Source organism: Trematomus bernacchii, unplaced genomic scaffold (assembly GCF_902827165.1).
Source record: "Trematomus bernacchii unplaced genomic scaffold, fTreBer1.1, whole genome shotgun sequence".
Lineage (NCBI taxonomy): Eukaryota > Metazoa > Chordata > Actinopteri > Perciformes > Nototheniidae > Trematomus > Trematomus bernacchii.
Genome location: NW_022987639.1, coordinates 41,192 through 59,832, shown reverse-complemented (window position 1 = coordinate 59,832; position 18,641 = coordinate 41,192). Strand labels below are relative to the sequence as shown.

The following is an 18,641-nucleotide window of genomic DNA, read 5'->3' as shown; positions in this document are numbered from 1 at the left end:
ATTGTGTTCTCTAGGCCAGTATGTATAAAGCTGTTCAGAGCACAATTTTCGTTGTAAAAATTGTAAAAATTCTAAAAGTTGGTGTTTTTCTGAGAATGCCTATAGCCAATGTGCATTGTAAAAACGTTCATACATGTTAAGTGTCATTTAAAGCAATATATCACCATTTGTGTAAATATGCTTATTGACTTCCTTACTGAGAGTTGGATGAGAAGATGAATACTAATGTCATGTCTGCCTGTAACATTTAAAGCAAAAGCCAGGAAGAGTTAGCTTAATTGAGCATAAAGACTGGAAACAGCTAGCAGGCTCTGTCCAAAGGTAACCTAATAATTACCTACAATTCTAAAGCTCACTTGCTAACACGTTTGTTGAATATTTACCAAACTGAAGTATAAAAGTTGAATTTTTGTGGTTTTTCAGGAGCAAACATGCTATTTTGACTTAGCTTAAGAGTGTTCATATCCTGCTAGCTTGGACGTGCAGCAACATAGTGTACACAAATAAGAGAAGATATAATAATAGCACGAAGCTATTACTATATTAGCTAACATTAGCCACTAAAGCTAGTGGTCATACCATAAACATTGCATTGTTTGTAATGTAAGCGGAAGGGTTTGTTAAGATCAATGTTATATCTCTCACAGGCTTCGCCCTCTACTGGACTCTATGGGTACTACCTTATCCCGCGTGCATTCTCCCACTGAGACTTCTATAGACGTAGCTGGCCCAGGGCGGGCCTACAGATGGAGCCTCTTATTTTGGACCCCAGCATACAGCTTCCTGCCGACTGCCAGCCAGTTGCCAGCCAGTTGCCTGCCAAAGACCAGTATTCAGGAATGTTAGGCCCTCCCACTATTCTCCAATTTCAGGGTTTAACCAGGAGATGGCGCTATATATTAAATAACTAAGACTTAGTTTTTCACAATAGAAAATGCAGATATTATATAAAAAACTAAAGTTAAAATCTTGTTTTTAATGCCCCAAGAGCAATAACATCTTGTCACAAGCTTTTTGGAAGAAAAAGACTGACTCAAGAGACCTGTAGTTGACTAATTACAGGCCTCAATAAAGTTCTGCCATTGGTTGTGAAAAACAACGGTGGACATAGTGGAAAGTGAAATTGACATTGTCGAATTTAATAAAAATACAAAATAATGTATCTGTGTACGTGTTTTACTATGTGATCTGCACTTATCAAACATCTAATTAAGGCGAGACACCCCAGGTGAATAGGGTATTTTTAACTTAAAGATATCAGCTAAATATTTCTCCAGTTAATTACTTACAATAAGGCAATTGTTTTTTGTATTACAAGTTTTCTGAAATAGCATGTTTAAATATCCAAATGAACCATTACCTCATGAAATATGCGCATATTTTAACACATTTCAGGAACCGAAATCTGAACTTTGGATAAAGCCAGGATCAAAATTATTGTTTCATTTTGTAGTCATATTAGTATCTAAGGCTTTTACAGAAGGGATTTTGGATATCTCTTTGTATCACTCCATAAATCAGAAAATACTGTCAACAGCCCTAAAATATCAATTTTCACCATGTTTTTAGGTATAAAATGTTATATAATTCAGGCTATGAATTATATATGACCAAACCCTTCTGTAAAAGCCTTCATAATATTGATAGGAATATAACTGGAAGGTTTGGTGTATGTAACTGCTGAGTGATTCTACAATTTAGGGTACATTCCATGTCCATTGATGTCCATTGATGATAATTATAATTATTCTAACTATTTTCTTCAAAAATATCATATTTTGCCTATTATTGGAAAGCATGTTATAATATCACACAAACATTATGTGCATCCTATGCTTTATTTAGCTTGAAATGTGTCATGATGTTCTTAAATTGTCAGTTTTTGCTATGTCCGTTTTTCAGTTGAGGGTGTCTTGGATTCAAAATAATGAATAAAAACCATTAAAGTAAATTTAAAAAATGATTCATTTATTTCAAAAGTCTAAATACTAAAGAATAATAACATATTTTTAATTGATTTCCCCCTTTAAATAATTTAAATATCTTAATATATGAATGTCCGCAAAAGTTCTGTCAACTATGTTACTAACAGAACTTCCCCCTTTAACTCAAAAATTGTTTGTCCCAATACCATGTCACCAGCATCACATGATGCCATGTTCCTCTTTGGCAGACATTTTGAACACACTGTGGTGATTGTCCTCTACATTTTTACAATATTTTATGTATAATAGCACATGGTCAATTAATATACTCATTGACAATCAACAATGTTACGTACATTGTTATGGTTTACAATTGTTTAATGATTTTAATTCAATTATATGTGCAAATGTGATGTTAACCTGTTCAAGAAAATGACATGTGGTCATCCAGGCAAGGCCTACCATTGAAATGATGGGTCAAAATAGGGAAATTGTCAACTAGGTTACCTGTCAACTGAGTTACCCAGTACTGTAATAACTGTAGTAACTTAGTTGACAGGTAACCTAGTTGACAATTTGTACGACATGTAGACGTCATTACACATCATTATCAATGGAATTTTGCACTTCTGCCTTGAAATTAACATAGTGCTGATGGTTAATAATGTGTCCAGTCAACTATGTTATTTGCGTCAAATGTTTGACTTTCATTGTCAACTATGTTGCACCTCATTTTTTCAAATTTAAAATATCTAAAATAGTGCTTCTGATATCCTTTATAGTATAATGTATATCTACACAGGTTGGAGTTTTACATGACATATCTTAAAACTATCAAAATGACCTGTATGGTAGTTTTATAATACAAAATATCCCTAAACTTAATGACAGTGCTGAACATATCACATGAAAAAACAAAACTTTAATACAATTATTTTTTAAACTTTAAAAAATCTTTGGATATATGGTAGAATAGACTCAAGAGCCTTTCAAATTTGATTTTACTTGAAGTGCAGGACTTAATCAAATGATTGTAATGACATCAAGTTTGTCCGTAACATAGTTGACAAACTGAGTAGTGAAAACATCCTTTCCCTTAAAATAAAAAAATATATAAAAATGTTTAAGCTTTGCAACTAGTGGATATGTTACACTGAGGAATATACTAACTTGAACCACTGATTGTTCTATCTATACATTTTATTTGGCATTAGTAAATAATTATGCACATTTACAGATATTTTACATGATATGAGTGATAACACGTGTTATAAGGGCTATTTCGCACAATAGGTGTGCCTTGAGATTTTTACTTGTCCTTTGGTGTGCCTTGGGCACAAAAAGTTTGGGAACCACTGCTGTAGAGAAATGTAAACGTTCACCATCCCCCACCCGCCTACTGTATGTTGCTTTTTGACATGTAAATGGGTAACTACCCCCCTCTGAGTGAATACCTGTTGTACCTGTCCGGGGCTAAGCCCATAGGACGATGCTCTGATGTCATCACCCTCGCACATTGGTCATATGTTTACAAAAAACGATGTTAACACTTTCTCGTTCTTAATATATGCTATATTTAGGGTCGATATGTGTTGAATTTACTTTAAAATAGCAGATCACTGTGATTCACTTCTCCGCGGCTCCTCCGTGCAGAGAGGCCCCCCCCCCCGTTGACAATTCACGAGCGTCTAACTCTCTCCCCCCTGTGAAGAGATATCACAGGGGGGGGTTGGGACACACACATTCCGATGGCCAATTCGTTTTAAACAAAGAGTGGGGTGGGGACTGGTGAACGGTATGGTCAATGTTTGTAAACACTGTGACATTTTGACTTTATTTGATCATTTCAGTTAAAAACTAACGTTCATATTTCATATTACTGTTTTGCCTGGCTGGACCTGTAATTTACAGGAAAGGAGTGCACGCTACTAAAGAGACACGCTACCATGGAAACCAAACAATGGTGTTGCTGTATTGAAGTCCGAGTGGAAACAGTCATATTTGGAGCGTTATGTTAGAATGAAACAGCGAGGTCGTGACTCACAAAAAAAAAGTGTTACTTCACTAACTGTAAGCTTGTCACTCAGAGTAACCTACAGTTAACTTAACTGTTGGAAAAGAAAGATCAGAGTTAGGAGTGTGAACACACAGCTGAGAGCTGCCGTTTCATTCTGACTGTTTAAAAAACGGTAACAACGGACTATTTTTCTTAGCGGATGCATGTAAATTTAAATCAATACATAGAACTATGTTTTAAATCAATAAAAATATTTTCTAAATCCATAAAAGCATTTTAATTAATATTGGGAGTCATGTCGTTACTTTGTTGAGAATGTGGCCATGTAATAAGCGGGATAATTTGCAGCGACTTGGTCATTATGGGGGAAAATAACACCCAGGGATCAAGGGACCCAGGGATCCCTCCGCGTCGCGGAGGGATCAGTAATTTTTAGTGAATTACTGAGTTTAGGCACGTTAATAACATTTTAATGAAGTTGAATACAGTATATTCATATTTGTCAGTGATTTCATGTCAATTCGGCGAACATAAACGATTAAATTAGGATTAAAAATCGAGAGCCGGCTGCTGTTCGTTACGGTAACCCAACTAGGACACTTGACACAGTGGCTTTTGGCAAAGCACACAAAGAAAACAAAAAAAACCGAGAGAGATGAATTATTGTTATTACAACGTGACTTCACTATTATTTAACAACTATTTTTATTGGGTTCTTTTATTTGGGGTTAAGTACATTGTCAGAATAAGTGAGAAATGGATTTAACTTCTGTTAGACAGCTATCATACTGAATACATATTTATGCAAAAATGTATGGCATTAATAATGTATATCTAATTACATTTAAAAATGTATGGCATTAATAATGTATATCTAATTACATTAACTGTGAATGTCTTTCATTTTATTTAAAATGAAATAAAATTACATAAAACATTTTCCATAAAAAAGTTGATTCAAGAACAAATCAGTACTTTTCTTATATGACTATTATTGCTAAATTTGAAAGGTCTTTACCAGCTTTGGAATTATATATATATATATATATATATATATATATATATAGCACCTTCTGCCATCCCATCTCTACTGACATATGGATCTTAACAAAGATCCGCTATACATTAGTACCAGATATACTGTACACGGACATTTTAGTGAACCAGACCAGCTGTTTCCGCCGGGTCTTCGCTTCCCGGGCATCACGTTGTTTACAAGTGTGTTCAGATGCTAAATGACAAGTGCAAGTGACAATTGTTGTCGTCTTCTCTGTGAACGTTTTTTTCTCCGTTATTTTGCCATTTTCAGATTTAAATTTCGAGCGGAAAGCTAACCAGGAAGTAATAATTACTTAAGCGGAGAACGGAGAAAGTAAACGTTACAGCAGGCATAACAACAGCCGGTGTTTATTTTATTATAATATTCAAGAACAAATCAGTACTTTTCTTATATGACTATTATTGCTAAATTTGAAAGGTCTTTACCAGCTTTGGAATTATATATATATATATAGCACCTTCTGCCATCCCATCTCTATATATAATATCTATCCGTGACATATGGATCTTAACAAAGATCCGCTATACATTAGTACCAGATATACTGTACACGGACATTTTAGTGAACCAGACCAGCTGTTTCCGCCGGGTCTTCGCTTCCCGGGCATCACGTTGTTTACAAGTGTGTTCAGATCGTTCAGATGCTAAATAAAAGTTTAGCTTGTACTTTTGATACCCCGCCTCTCGGCACCACAACATCCAGTTTACTGTATTTCACATGAGCGATGTCGAACATTGAAAAGTCCTTATAAAATCTCTGTTATTAGATCAGTACTTTTCTTATATGACTATTATTGACTTGAACACTGAGAATGTATTTATTAACTTCAGACATTTGAAATATTTGAAATCAGATGAAAACAAACTGTAACGGACCCTGCCGTGTTATCTATGATTACTATGCCTTACTGTACATTCATAATTTCAGCCGGAGGTAGGTGGTAGGCGTTGCGGAGGAGCAGATTGCGAGTGAGGTGCCTGTTCTAAACGAACTATTCCAGCTGTTATAAAGCATTAAATAAAAAGTAAGCAAGGAATACAGAATGTTTCGTTACGTAACTTTGTTGAGAATGTGGCCATGTACATGTAATACATGGGATCATTTGCAGCGACTTGGTCATTGTGGGGAAAAATAACACCCATCCTGATCGTTTCAATGAAGTTGAATACAGAATATTCATATTTGTCAGTGATTTCATGTCAATTCGGTGAACATAAACATCAATGATGATGATTAAATTAGGATTAAAAATCGGGAGAGCCGGCTCGTTCGTTTTTTCCGACTAAACAACATCTATTATTTAGAAGTTGATTTCACATGACTCCAGTGTGGAACCCCACTGCACCCCCTGGTGGATCAATGATCCATTGCAGCTGGCTTCACAATAATTAAATGTATTTATCATGGGGGCGGTATCAAGTCTGACTGGGGGCCGGCCGGCCATCACGGAACGTGCATGAACCGATCACGACCCTCGCACTTTAAACTGTCCAAAATAAGACGCTTCATCTGTACCTGAATGCGCGCGCATCACACCGTATAAAAGGAGGCCTCGCCTCCTGACTATCATCCTTTTTCTCTTCAGCAGCGGAAGTGATTCCACGAGCTTCGAGACGATTGAGAAAGAGAGAGTAAAGTGGAGGACCTACCCGAAATGCCCGAATCTAATTACCCTTCTGCTTCACGTCCTTGGGGCCTGACCACGCGGTGGGTAATATGGGCCCGACGCTGACATGCCCAGACTGCCAGATGATCCCGCGGCTCACACGAGAGCATCGTGGGCAGCACTTCCTGGCGAGGGCTACCCCGCAGGAGGAGTCGGTGGATCTGGAGCTCGACGTCGTGGATGTTGGCGATTCGGGGAGCGAGGTGACGTCTCCCGGTTCTTCCGATGGGGGACGAGGAGGACGCCTCGCTGACCGGAGGTCCAACTCTCAGGTCTGCGCGGATCGATTTCCCGGCGGTGATGACTCTGGCGGCGGAGCATGTAGGCTTACCGCTCCCCCCACCGCTGCCACAGAGGCCTGTAAACCTCCTGAGATTTACGGCCCGGTGCGTTCGGCGCAGCCGACCTTCGTTTCGCCCCAGCTGCCAGAGGTATGGCGGTGTGTGGAGGCGACATGGCAGCAGCCATTTAAAACGAAGGCCCCGATAGCCGCCATGGCGGGTATCGTTAAGGTGGTGGATCGCTCGGACACGACATGTCCAGGTGTGCCCCCCCCCTCGATGAGAGCCTGGCGGCCCATCTGCTTCCGCGGCTGGTTGGGCGGAGGGTAAAACGTCCTCTGCCCCGCTGCCCCGGGACCGAGACACCTGGAATATCTGGATAAGTTGTTCAAGCTCGGTACGCAGATGGCGGCTGCGGCCGATAATCTTGGCGTGTTGGCGTCTTCCTGATCACCCTCAGACAGACGCCCCCGCCCTCCCGTCTCAGGACGAGAGCGATTATTCGGACCACGCTGTTAGTCAGATGAGTAATCTGATTTATGGCGTGGCCACCGCAGCAGGGCGGATGATTTCCCTGGCCACAGTGGCGTCTCGTCACGTGTGGCCAGGGCTCACGGCCCTATCTAAGAAGGACCGAGAAGATCTCCTCGGAGCCCCCGTGTCCACGGAGGGGCTCTTTGGGTCGGTCTCCTCGGTCACCCAGTCAGCCGCCTAGAGGAGGAGAGAGTCCAGCTTAGCCGCATGCTATCGCTGGCTCCTCCTCAGGCCCCGCTACGTGCCCCCCTCGCATTGCCATGCAGGGGAGGGAGCGTAGTACGACAGTGAAGAGGAGGGAGAGGCGCCGGCACGGGGGTCCCGTAGCTGCAGCGCCCTCCACCTCTACGGCCCACCCCGTGGCACCGGCATACCGGCAATCACGGGGAAGGGCTGCCCGACCGAGGCAGGCTCCGCAACAGCAGAGCACCCGGGTGGGGAGCTCCATCTTCGCGGAGTTATCTGTCTATTTAATGCCCAGATCTCTGTCAAAACTTTTAAAATAAAGATGGTGTTGATCTGTATCCAAGTCTGAGTGTCCTTTGTTTCCACAATACACTTGCACATGTTGATGACTGTACAAATTCCCCACTCGCCGCCCCAGCTATAGCTCCCGTTAGGGAGGAGGCTAGTGGGAGTGCGCAGATGAGAGTGATAAACCGCAGGCAGCACTGTTATAGTGCGGTGCGGGTACAGGGACATTATGGCCGACGTTTTTCTGTTAGAAAACATTCTATGCCTGAGGCTAAGACTCCAAATAATGCTGTTTACTATAGTGATAGGGGCTGCACTTGTAAAAAGGCGCGTGGCGGTGCGTTCAGGGGCCTTAGTAAAACACACTACGCCTGTAAGAACTCCGGTTAATGCTGTTTTCCATAGTGAAGACGCGCGGCCCCCCCCCCTGAGAGCGGGCCGCGGTGCGTTCATGGACAGAAGAAGCTCCGATTAATGCCTCTTTCTCTCTAAGAGGAAACAGCATTATGGCGGAGCGCGCGCTCTCACGGGAGCGTGCCGTGGTGCGTTCAGGGACCTCAGTGGAAAATCTGACGTTTTTTTCTTCCAGAGAGTACCACAGCTTCATAGCTGCGGCCCCACAGCTGAGGGCTTGCCCATTAACACAATGTTATGGGGAATGGAAACTCAGCTGTGTACTGACAAGGTGGATGGACACAGCTGAAACGGGGCTATTCACTCCAGTTTTGCAGCATCCCACCTCCTTTTATGGGCATGCGAGAGGTAAATCTGTCTTCCCAGGAGGAGATGGGTTTCCTCTCAGCAGAGATTCAGGCTCTGGTGCAGAAACAGGCTGTGTCTGTTGTGCATCCTCAGCACAGAGAGAAGGGTCTTTATTCCATGTATTTCCTGGTTCTCAAGAAAACAGGGGAATTCAGACCTATTCTAGATCTCCGGGGCCTGAATCGTCATATTTCCAGCAGGAAATTCCGCATGTTAACTGTGAAACAGTTACTAGGGCACCCCCACCCTCATCCACCTACACTGGCTGCCGGTCAAGTCCCGGATTCACTACAAAACACTCCTCCTCACGTACAAGTCCCTCCATACCCTCGCCCCCCTAACAGACCTCCTACATCCCTACACCCCCTCTCGGAGTCTGCGGTCCTCAGACACGGGCCTGCTCTCCATCCCCCGTTCACGCCTTCGTACTGTGGGTGACAGGGCGTTCAGTGTTGCGGCCCCCACCCTCTGGAATGCACTTCCTGCTGAGATCCGGAACGCTGCCTCACTGGACATCTTCAAATCCGCACTGAAAACGCACCTGTTCACCCTGGCCTTCGGACCCTAGTCCTTTCCTGGTCCCCCGGCCTCCTTTATTTTATTTTTGTTTTGTTTGCTCCTCTTTGTCTGTTTTGTTTTGTCTGTCCACCATGGACAGACAAAACAAAACAGACCACTTTGTACAGCGACCTTGGGTCCCTTGAAAGGCGCTTTATAAATTCCATTTATTATTATTTAGTGGGAATGCTGATACAGCATTCCAACTATATGTTATTCTACGGACAAAATTATTATTATTCCGCCGGAATTTTGCACCTCTTCTCCTCCTGCATTCAACATCGCAGAAACTCCGTTCAAACATCAAAACATTCAGCTCGGTCGGGAATTGATGGCTATCATTTGGATTATTCATAACTTTCATAATTCCAGAGATACATCCCATAATTCATCACATTTTTAACCATTGAAGTCAATGGAGAAAATCTTCAGACTTGAACAATCTTCATGCGACTTCAACTGCTAACTGTTCATTCATACTTTCACTCAGAAACCTCATTCCAAATTTTAAATGTTACACATCTTTCTGACATTATTCGTGTAACACAACTTTTAAATCTGATTCTTACTTTTAGAGATATTAAACATTGTTCAGACCTTGGTAAAGAGGCTTTCTTAAGATTTTAACATTAACTAGAGTGCGTGATGTCACAGCTAGAGGGTAGGAAATCTTGAAATTTGCCTTCATATTTTTTTTTAAAACTGCCATAATTCCCAAACCCTACATTCCTGAGACATAATTTTTCATGAGAAACGTAGGAAAACATCTCGTAGCTTGAAAAATGACAAAATGCCTCTTGAGGGCATGAAGTGACAAAAACTTTCAACATGTCTCCATTAAAACCCATTGTAATTTCAGGCTGATATTTCCTCACAGCAGCAGCCGCACACCTTTAGTTAAACTGCCAAAAAGGCCACATTATTAACCCGAAAGTACACAAAAATTACACTTCAGATACTCAACTTCCTTGACATGCTTCACGTTTTGAAATTTCACAGATATCTGTTACGGTTCTTCCACAAAACGTTCACATGTAAGAGGTTTATCTCTCATTCAGAATAATGCAAACCTTTGATCTCTACAGAGCTCGTTAGCTCAACTATAAACACCTGTGTAATGGAACACGATGATGTCATCACTCCAACTGACAGCAGTCAGTTCTAACTGTTCCTCTCTCTCTCTCTCGGCGCAAAAAAACGTCACAGGTTTGTTAACGATGCAGCCATCAACGCATCTAAGCGTATTATGGGGTGTCATCAAATGCCGTTGCCATGGCGACAGACCACTCGCCATGAAACACGATGTCGCTGTAAGTCCAATGGACACGGTCCGATCGTCCCCCAAACTTCACTTGTATATCACCGGTACAGCTCTACGTCAATTATGGGGTTTCTTCAAATGCCGTTGCCATTGGCAACACAATGCTTGCCATGAAACACGGTTTTCTCATAACTTCAGTGAAAATGTTCCAAACGGCCCAAAACTTCACAGGTTTGGTAACGATGCAGCCATCAACGCATCTAAGCGTATTATGGGGTGTCATCAAATGCCGTTGCCATGGCGACAGACCACTCGCCATGAAGCACGATGTCGCTGTAAGTCCAATGGAAACGGTCCGATCGCCCCCAAACTTCGCTTGTATATCACCGGTCCAGCCCTCAACAGCTCTACGTCAATTATGGGGTTTCTTCAAATGTTGTTGCCATGGCAACACAATGCTCGCCATGAAACACGGTTTTCTCATAATTTCAGTGAAAATGTTCCAAACGGCCCAAAACTTCACAGGTTTGGTAACGATGCAGCCATCAACGCATCTAAGCGTATTATGGGGTGTCATCAAATATCGTTGCCATGGCGACAGATCATTCACCATCACGTTAGTTCAAAAGTTTGCAGTTCAAATATTCTGCTGCTTTTCCAAGCCTTTTTACTTTCTTTTCTTCACTCATCACACATTCAAGCCCCCAGTGTTCATGTATCATTTCAATCTAAATTCTTCACTTTCTTCTTACACATTACCTTTCAGCATAGCAGTTTAGCGTCAGCTTTTCAGCATAAAGCATTCCCACTAGCAATTTCTTCAGGAATTGCATTCTCTAGTTATTATTATTATGCCAGTTTCCTTCTAAATATATTCTGATAGCTTTAAGGATTAGTTAAAAAGTAGAAATTATTTAATGTCTAATAACAATATGAATAAAAGGATCCTCTTTTTAAAGTATCTAAGTGGTATTGACATGATTCACTATGAAACAGTTCTGAATTATAAGCGTTGAAACCTTAAATCTGAGACCACAGTAAGCTTGCCTCTCTCAGTGGATGAAGCGTGGTATTTGAAACAGCAACATGATCATTTACAACAAAGGCAAGGTTTATCAGTGACACATCATCCTGACACCAAACTACGCAAATCTCACTGGGAGTATGATACAGTGTATCACGTAACGTAATATCTTCCTACAGGGAGGAGGGATCCCTTCCTTACTTATCTCCCTCGTTCAACTCTCAAGCTGCCACCAGCTCTCTCATCTCTACATTTCCAAATCCCTCTCAACTGTCTCTTTGTTGCTCTTTCACTCCATATCACATTCCGTCCCCTCCAGCTCTCTCTTTTCTTCTTTCTCCCCAGAGTACCACGAGCACTGAGCTTTGGAAAATGTCCCTTTTTCTCTCTATCACTAACTCAGATTTGCTTGCTTGACTATGTTTTTGTGTATGCAAAATTCCCTGCTTAATGCATTTGACTGTATTCTCTGTGAGTTAATTCAACAAACAATTCACCTTTTGTTGGTAATGTTGGACTCTTAAAGCTTGAAATGTGAAACCGGTTACATTGTGAGAGGCAATGTCCGGCCTAAAAATAATCCAATTCCTTTTCCTTCCTTGTACTAAATATACTACATACATAAGAAGGTGACCAAGTCAGCACAGGCCATAACCGAAATGCAACCTCTATCTGTAGAATCCATTGAAGCTCTTATTGCTTTATAAATACAGCCTAAAACCATTGTTACCAAAGCTGAAATTATGCAATTTTGTCACTGATATTTTCAACACATGCTCTTGCATCCTTTCACAAACAAAGCCATGTTAGGAAACGAAGGTATTGTGAAATGCAGCAGGGTTTTGCCTTTGGAACAAACACAGGGAATATGGAGTTGAGAATAACAATGTGATGCAGTAACAACGCTTTAAATGGGGAAATGGGAGCAGATCAGAAAAAAAGCAAGCTTCATACTTGTGCTTACCTGATATTCCTACTGTATCAAACAGAGGAAATTAGAAATCCAGGCATTTGTCTAGTATAGGTCTGCTTCGAAAAGGACATTGACACTATTTGAGAATTAGCTGCAAACTGAATATCTTTTCTTACAGTGCTAATTAAAAAAATGCTATAAAGTTGTAAGGATAGAAACTAAGAGCAAGCTGTTGTATTGGATTGCAATAAATGTTCAAATGTAACTAATAACGTGGCCACATATATACAATATGCAGTAGAATACCATTTATCATACAGGCAGTGCAATAAGAAATATTGCCGTTTCAACATAAATGTACTGAACTGATAGATGGTAGAACATGTTTCTTTAAAATGTTTTGTTTTTCATTGGTGTACTTTACAACAACATGTCACAACCCACAGCCTCATACTGTATCACATCAATTCATAAACAAACCTCTTACAATATTCTCCAGCAAACAGTATGGAAACATTAAAGGGCGATAACCCTTACCTGCACGGCAAAGGTTCCCAGAACGATGGTGCAGAAGATGGGGTTGGCAAATATGCCGTCAAAGACGTTTCTCTCTCCGTGGATCTTGCGAGCGTTGATCTCGTTGAAGAGTTGCATGAGGACGAAGGTGTTGAAGATGATGGTGTAGTGCTCAGAGGGCGGGGAGTGGAGCGGGGCGTTGCGGCCGCTGTCGATGTTAAAAATGTGCTCGCCTGGTGGAGGAAGCAGGAAGTGAGAAAAAAGGCACAATTATCAGCTGTGTTGTACACTAGGAAGTGTGTTGGATAGGCTGCTGGAAAAATAACCCATTACCACTGTAACATAACATGTGACGTGTGAATGTGTGTGTCGACACCAAAGCTTTGTTTTTGTTGTCCTGGATTCTTGGTTATTAGCATATATATATTGTTTTTAATTCTACTTATTCAATATTAATACAGACCATTAATGAAATCAAACCAAATGAGTGGAGGTGGGAGGGCAGAAAGCATAGCCCTCCTGTTATGCCCCTTTCACACCAAGGCTTTTCCCGTTCTAGCTCCGAGCTAGAGCTTTTCTGGTTCGGAACCGGTTCTTCGGTTCAGCTCCCGCTCTGTTCACACCGCTCAGAGCCCGACTGGTACTGCGTCATTGCGTCATCGTTTGCGTCGTGACGTAACTGTTTGCGTGCCTGCTTCATAAAGCCAAACCGCGCGGAAACCCCTCACATCGACAACAACAACAACAATGGCCGATTGTATTGAAGCGCTACTCGTTTTGGTTTTGCTCTGTCGAAACGAAATGGAAAAAATGGGACGACTTCACTACCAACTTTACAGTCGTTACATGCTACATTCAAAAGTTCTTACATATTTACACAGTGGGCCAAAATAAAAAATTCGGTACTAGTCGAGGGCCGGACTGGTTCAATGTTTATTGCAAAACGTATTGAAATGAACTTATTGCACATATTAAACCTGTGCTTTTCAGGCTCCAGCTCCGAACCGGTCCTGGAACCGCGTTGGTGTGAAAGGGGCATTAGTCATCCAGTTCAGCGCTTTTGGTCAGGGACCCAAATACTACGGTATTTTAACTGCAAACTTAGAAGGTAGGTTTCCATGTGTGTATGTATATAAATACATGTCCATGCCCAGATTACAATACAATTTCATATTTCATACTATTTTTAAATCAATAATTATTGTTTTTATTTTTTTATATATATTTGATATATATGATAGAGCTGGTTATTTCTGGCTGTTTTAATAGTAGATGAAATTGTATTCCTTCCTGTGTGTGTGTGGTTGTGTGTGGGTGTGTGTGTGTGTGTGTGTGTGTGTGTGTGTGTGTGTGTGTGTGTGTGTGTGTGTGTGTGTGTGTGTGTGTGTGTGTGTGTGTGTGTGTGTGTGTGTGTGTGTACCTATGAACAGCAGGGTGAAGATGATGATCAGCTGGTACACTCCATGGCCCAGGATGTTCTTCATCATGGTCAGTGAGATGAGCGGGTTGTTCCGACCGTAGGGTTTCCGTAGCAACAGGTCCTCAGTGGGGGGCTCGGTGGCCAGAGCCAGAGAAGCAAAGGTGTCCATGATGAGATTCACCCACAGCATCTGCACCGCCTTCAGAGGAGAGTCCTGCAGAGAGTGTAACAAAACATCTGTGTCACCAAGCAACACACACACACACACACACACACACACACTGGGGTTTGTGGGAAGACCCTGATTCCTTTAGAACAGTTTACAGCTCATAGAAAGTGTGACAAAGGGAACAGTATTTTGTAAGAGGTCACAAGCCAACAGGTTGGGAACCACTGTTTAAATCAATGCATTGTATTTTATAAGTACATTTTCACTATGATTTTAATATAAAATCTTAACCCAAATAGAAACCGGTGTCAGATATGCCTTTTTAAAAGATGTTGAGTAAAATATATCTGTGCGATTTATAGACAACAGAACACTTCATGTGTCTTACTGATGCGACAACCAGCGGTGGAGAGAAAGTACATTTACTCAAGTACTGTACTTAAAGGTGGGGTAGGTGATTTTTTGTCAAAGCACTTAAGATATTCATTGCTATCGGGATGTTAAGAGCATTCCATGGAATATAACAAAAAGTGTTTCTGAAATAAATTACATACCCCACCTTTAAGTAAACATTTGAGGAACTTGTACTTTACTTGAGTATTTTCACAATATGCTACTCTATACTCTTACTCCACTACATTTATTAATTTATTTATTATTTATCAAGATTTAGTGACTTTTCAGATTAAGATGTTGCATTAAAAAACATGTGATACACTTTCAAATTAAACCAATGCATTGACTGTTTAAGGGGGATAAAACCAATTATACAATTTATACAACAAAAAGTTCCTATAATCAATCATTTGTGTATAGAAATTGTGTTTGTCTGAGACAGTAAAATACTACCTGATGCTTCAATATGAAAAATAATGTCATATATATTTAATAATAAATCACATATGGAGGAAATGTTTCTGCATTTGTACTTTTACATGTTATACTCTTGATAATACTTCTGTACCTTTACTTGTAATGGAGTATTTATACATTCATGTATTGCTACTTTTACTTAAAGGTGGGGTAGGTAAGTTTGAGAAACCGGCTCGAGTTACACTTTTTGTTATATTCCATGGAATGCTCTTAACATTCCGATAGCAATGAATATCTGAAGTGCTTTGACAACAAATCCATACAAAAATGTCATCTGTGGAAGCCGTAGTACTGTAAAAAGCACGACCAATCATTTTAGCCGGCCCAGCTAAAATAACTGGATGGCCTACCTGCCTGTCAGCCTTCCATCTGTGCACAAACTTATCTCGTGCCCTCATTGGTCATGTGCGCCTTCGTGTGTGTTGGAGGAGGGGCTCTGTAAGGAAGTGGCAGATTTTCTCCGGTTGTGTATTTTCAAATTCTAGCGCACTCGAGCTGGTTTCTCCGAAATTACCTACCCCACCTTTAAGTAAGTAAGGGATAATGTGCAGCGACTTGGTCATTATGGGGAAAAGAACACCTGTGTTCTATTATTGATTTAAAATGGCTTGCATCCGCTAAGAAAAATAGTCCGTTGTTACTGTTTGAACTACATAGCAACGGCAGGAACTGCTTCGATAGCGTTTTTGCGGACCTTTTTGATTACAGATTTGAAAACATCGTTGCTTGCTTTAAAAGTAGCACAATTCATTATGTCAAACCTTGGAAAGTATCTAGATATCCCTGCCCTAATGCCAAAGGAACTGCACACTGAATATGTGTCGCCGTTTGATGTCTATGTCTGGACCGCTGCGTAAAAAGGAGGGTTTCTGCCCCGTTACTTCTCCGCTGTTTTCTTGTCCCAGTTCGAAAAGCAAACTGCATGCAGTTTGCTTTTCAGCCAAACTGTATACAGTTCAATCGACCGGACTTCTTTCTGCATATGTGAGCGTCCTTAACAACGGTCAATAAGTCCTTGACAGCGGTCTGTCTGTACTGGATTAACAACGTGTCACATGTTCTGAATTGACCAATCAGAATCGAGTATTCAACTAAGCCATGTAATAAAGGATCTTAATACTTCTTCACAATCAAGTAATCAAATATATATGATTCTGAAAATGGGCCTCAGTCATAAGTACTTTTACTTTTAGTAACAGGAAACAAACTGGCACCTGTCCACTCTCCATACTTGTTCCCTTCTGGGACTTGAACCAGGGACCATCTGGTTTCCATGCCAAGCCCCTACAGACAAAGTTTCTGCAGCCCTAAACATGCTTATATAAGCTTAGTGCGAAAAATGCATTAAAAGCATTGTAGCTTTTTGCTTTGTAGCAGATAGAGGGTGAGTGATGTTCACAGAAGTGACGTCTCTGTGACTGAGTATGAATGCACGTGTGTCAGTGTGTATGTTTATTAATAAATGTGTCACCTGAGTGATGCAGGCCCCGGTGAAGGCCACGATGACAGCCACTACGTTGACTGTGAGCTGGAATTGCAGGAACTTGGAGATGCTGTCGTAGACATTTCGGCCCCACATCACCGCCTTCACAATGCTGCTGAAGTTGTCATCAGTCAGGATGATGTCAGACGCTTCTTTAGCCACATCCGTCCCCGCAATACCCTGACACACAATGAGACAGTGAGGAGCAGACGGACACTCGTCACATGATTCACGCAAACACTCAAATTATGTTGGAGTGCTACTGTGTGAATATCTTGTTGCCCTGACTCCAATTGCAAGTGAGAAAGGTCCGTGACCATAACCACTATTAAACCACACTATTAAAACATTTTTTATTCCAAATAAAATACAATATATATTAGGTATGTATTTAATATATATGTATCTATAGATTGTAGGGTACAAATCGAGTCATAAATCCTTGACCATCTTAGTTACCTTAAGTTAGGGCAAGCATAGTTAGGTTGTTTTAAAGTGTTGAGGTATTTATCCAGTGTATAAACGACAATAGATGGGGGTCAGCACACCCCCAGTTTGGAGAAACACACAGCAGTACCAGTAGAGGGTAAGTTACGGACTGCTGTGGATTGGGCAGCTGCAAAACAGATTGTAGACCCCAATAAAAATCAGTTTGGCTGGGTTAATTTGTTTATGTCCTCTGTTCGTCAACAAGATGTCTGACAGCAAGGTGCATTGACAAAATGATAAGTATACTTCAACTGAAGCCACTTATTAAGGTGGCTAAAATATATTTTTCTGAGCAGTAAATTGCTTAGCAGATTCTTCAAAATGGGGGTGTAAACAGGCGTGTACTGTAGTAACACACCAACTATGGAGAATAATGTAAAACAACCTCGCTTCAAAACACTCTTTAAGTCATTAATATATTTAAAGGGATAAGAGATAAGTGTGTAGGTTAGGATCATTTGTTCTCCAAAATGCATTTATATAAGTGTGTGATTGCATTATTGTAGCTACAGAAGGTATGAACATTAAATAAACATTATTGGTGAATACTCTTTCAGGTTACCATGGCAAAGCCAACATCAGCCTTCTTCAGAGCTGGTCCGTCATTGGTTCCATCTCCTGTTACTGCGACAACCTGCCTCTGCTCTAACACCGTGCTGTCGATGATGCCTGGACACAAAAAGGGGGTCAGATGGGCTCCAAGTGTGTGTGAATGAATGTGGGCGTGCATCTGTTTATAAAGCTGAAGCTCACCTTTGACCAGAGTGTGTTTGTCCGTTGGCGAGGATCGAGCCAACACGCGAAGTTTGGGCCAGACTTTGTCAATGCGTTCCTGTTCGATCTGTCAGATGGAGAGAAAAAAGGGGGGAAAGAGTGTGATGATTAATGACATCATAAAGAACCTATTAGCTGTTCTCTTCTTTCAATAGATGTCACTTTTGGATCTTGGATGGAGAGTAAATTATCAGGAATTGGTTCTAGCCGCTGCAGTGCGAGCTGGGGATGTGCTGCTGCTTTTTTGGTATCACATGAGTGCATGTTTCTACACATTTTCAATAGCAACTCTAGAGTCTAGGCATCGTGAGTGCAAAGGTTGCCATGAAAAGGTAATGGTCTCAATCAAGTCAAACTCCATTAAATGAGTATTCCCTTTGAAACAAAGTCAAAGTTCAGAATGGCAGACATTTTTTTGAGGAGTTCTGAGAGTTGGCAACCA

The 18,641-nt window shown here is 41.1% G+C and overlaps 1 protein-coding gene across 4 annotated transcripts in view; it reads right to left on the bottom strand.

Annotated features, from left to right (window-relative positions):
• Positions 1–18,641, bottom strand: part of LOC117484749 (plasma membrane calcium-transporting ATPase 3-like) — a 69,720-nt gene that overhangs the window by 19,752 nt on the left and 31,327 nt on the right. For all 4 annotated transcript variants that reach the window (XM_034133165.1, XM_034133166.1, XM_034133167.1 and 1 more), the window contains 5 exons: positions 18,179–18,266; positions 17,988–18,094; positions 16,925–17,116; positions 14,412–14,625; positions 13,013–13,224 (listed from right to left, as the gene is read on the bottom strand). In XM_034133165.1, coding sequence (XP_033989056.1) covers positions 13,013–13,224; positions 14,412–14,625; positions 16,925–17,116; positions 17,988–18,094; positions 18,179–18,266 — 813 coding nt within the window. The remainder of the gene's footprint in view (positions 1–13,012; positions 13,225–14,411; positions 14,626–16,924; positions 17,117–17,987; positions 18,095–18,178; positions 18,267–18,641) is intronic.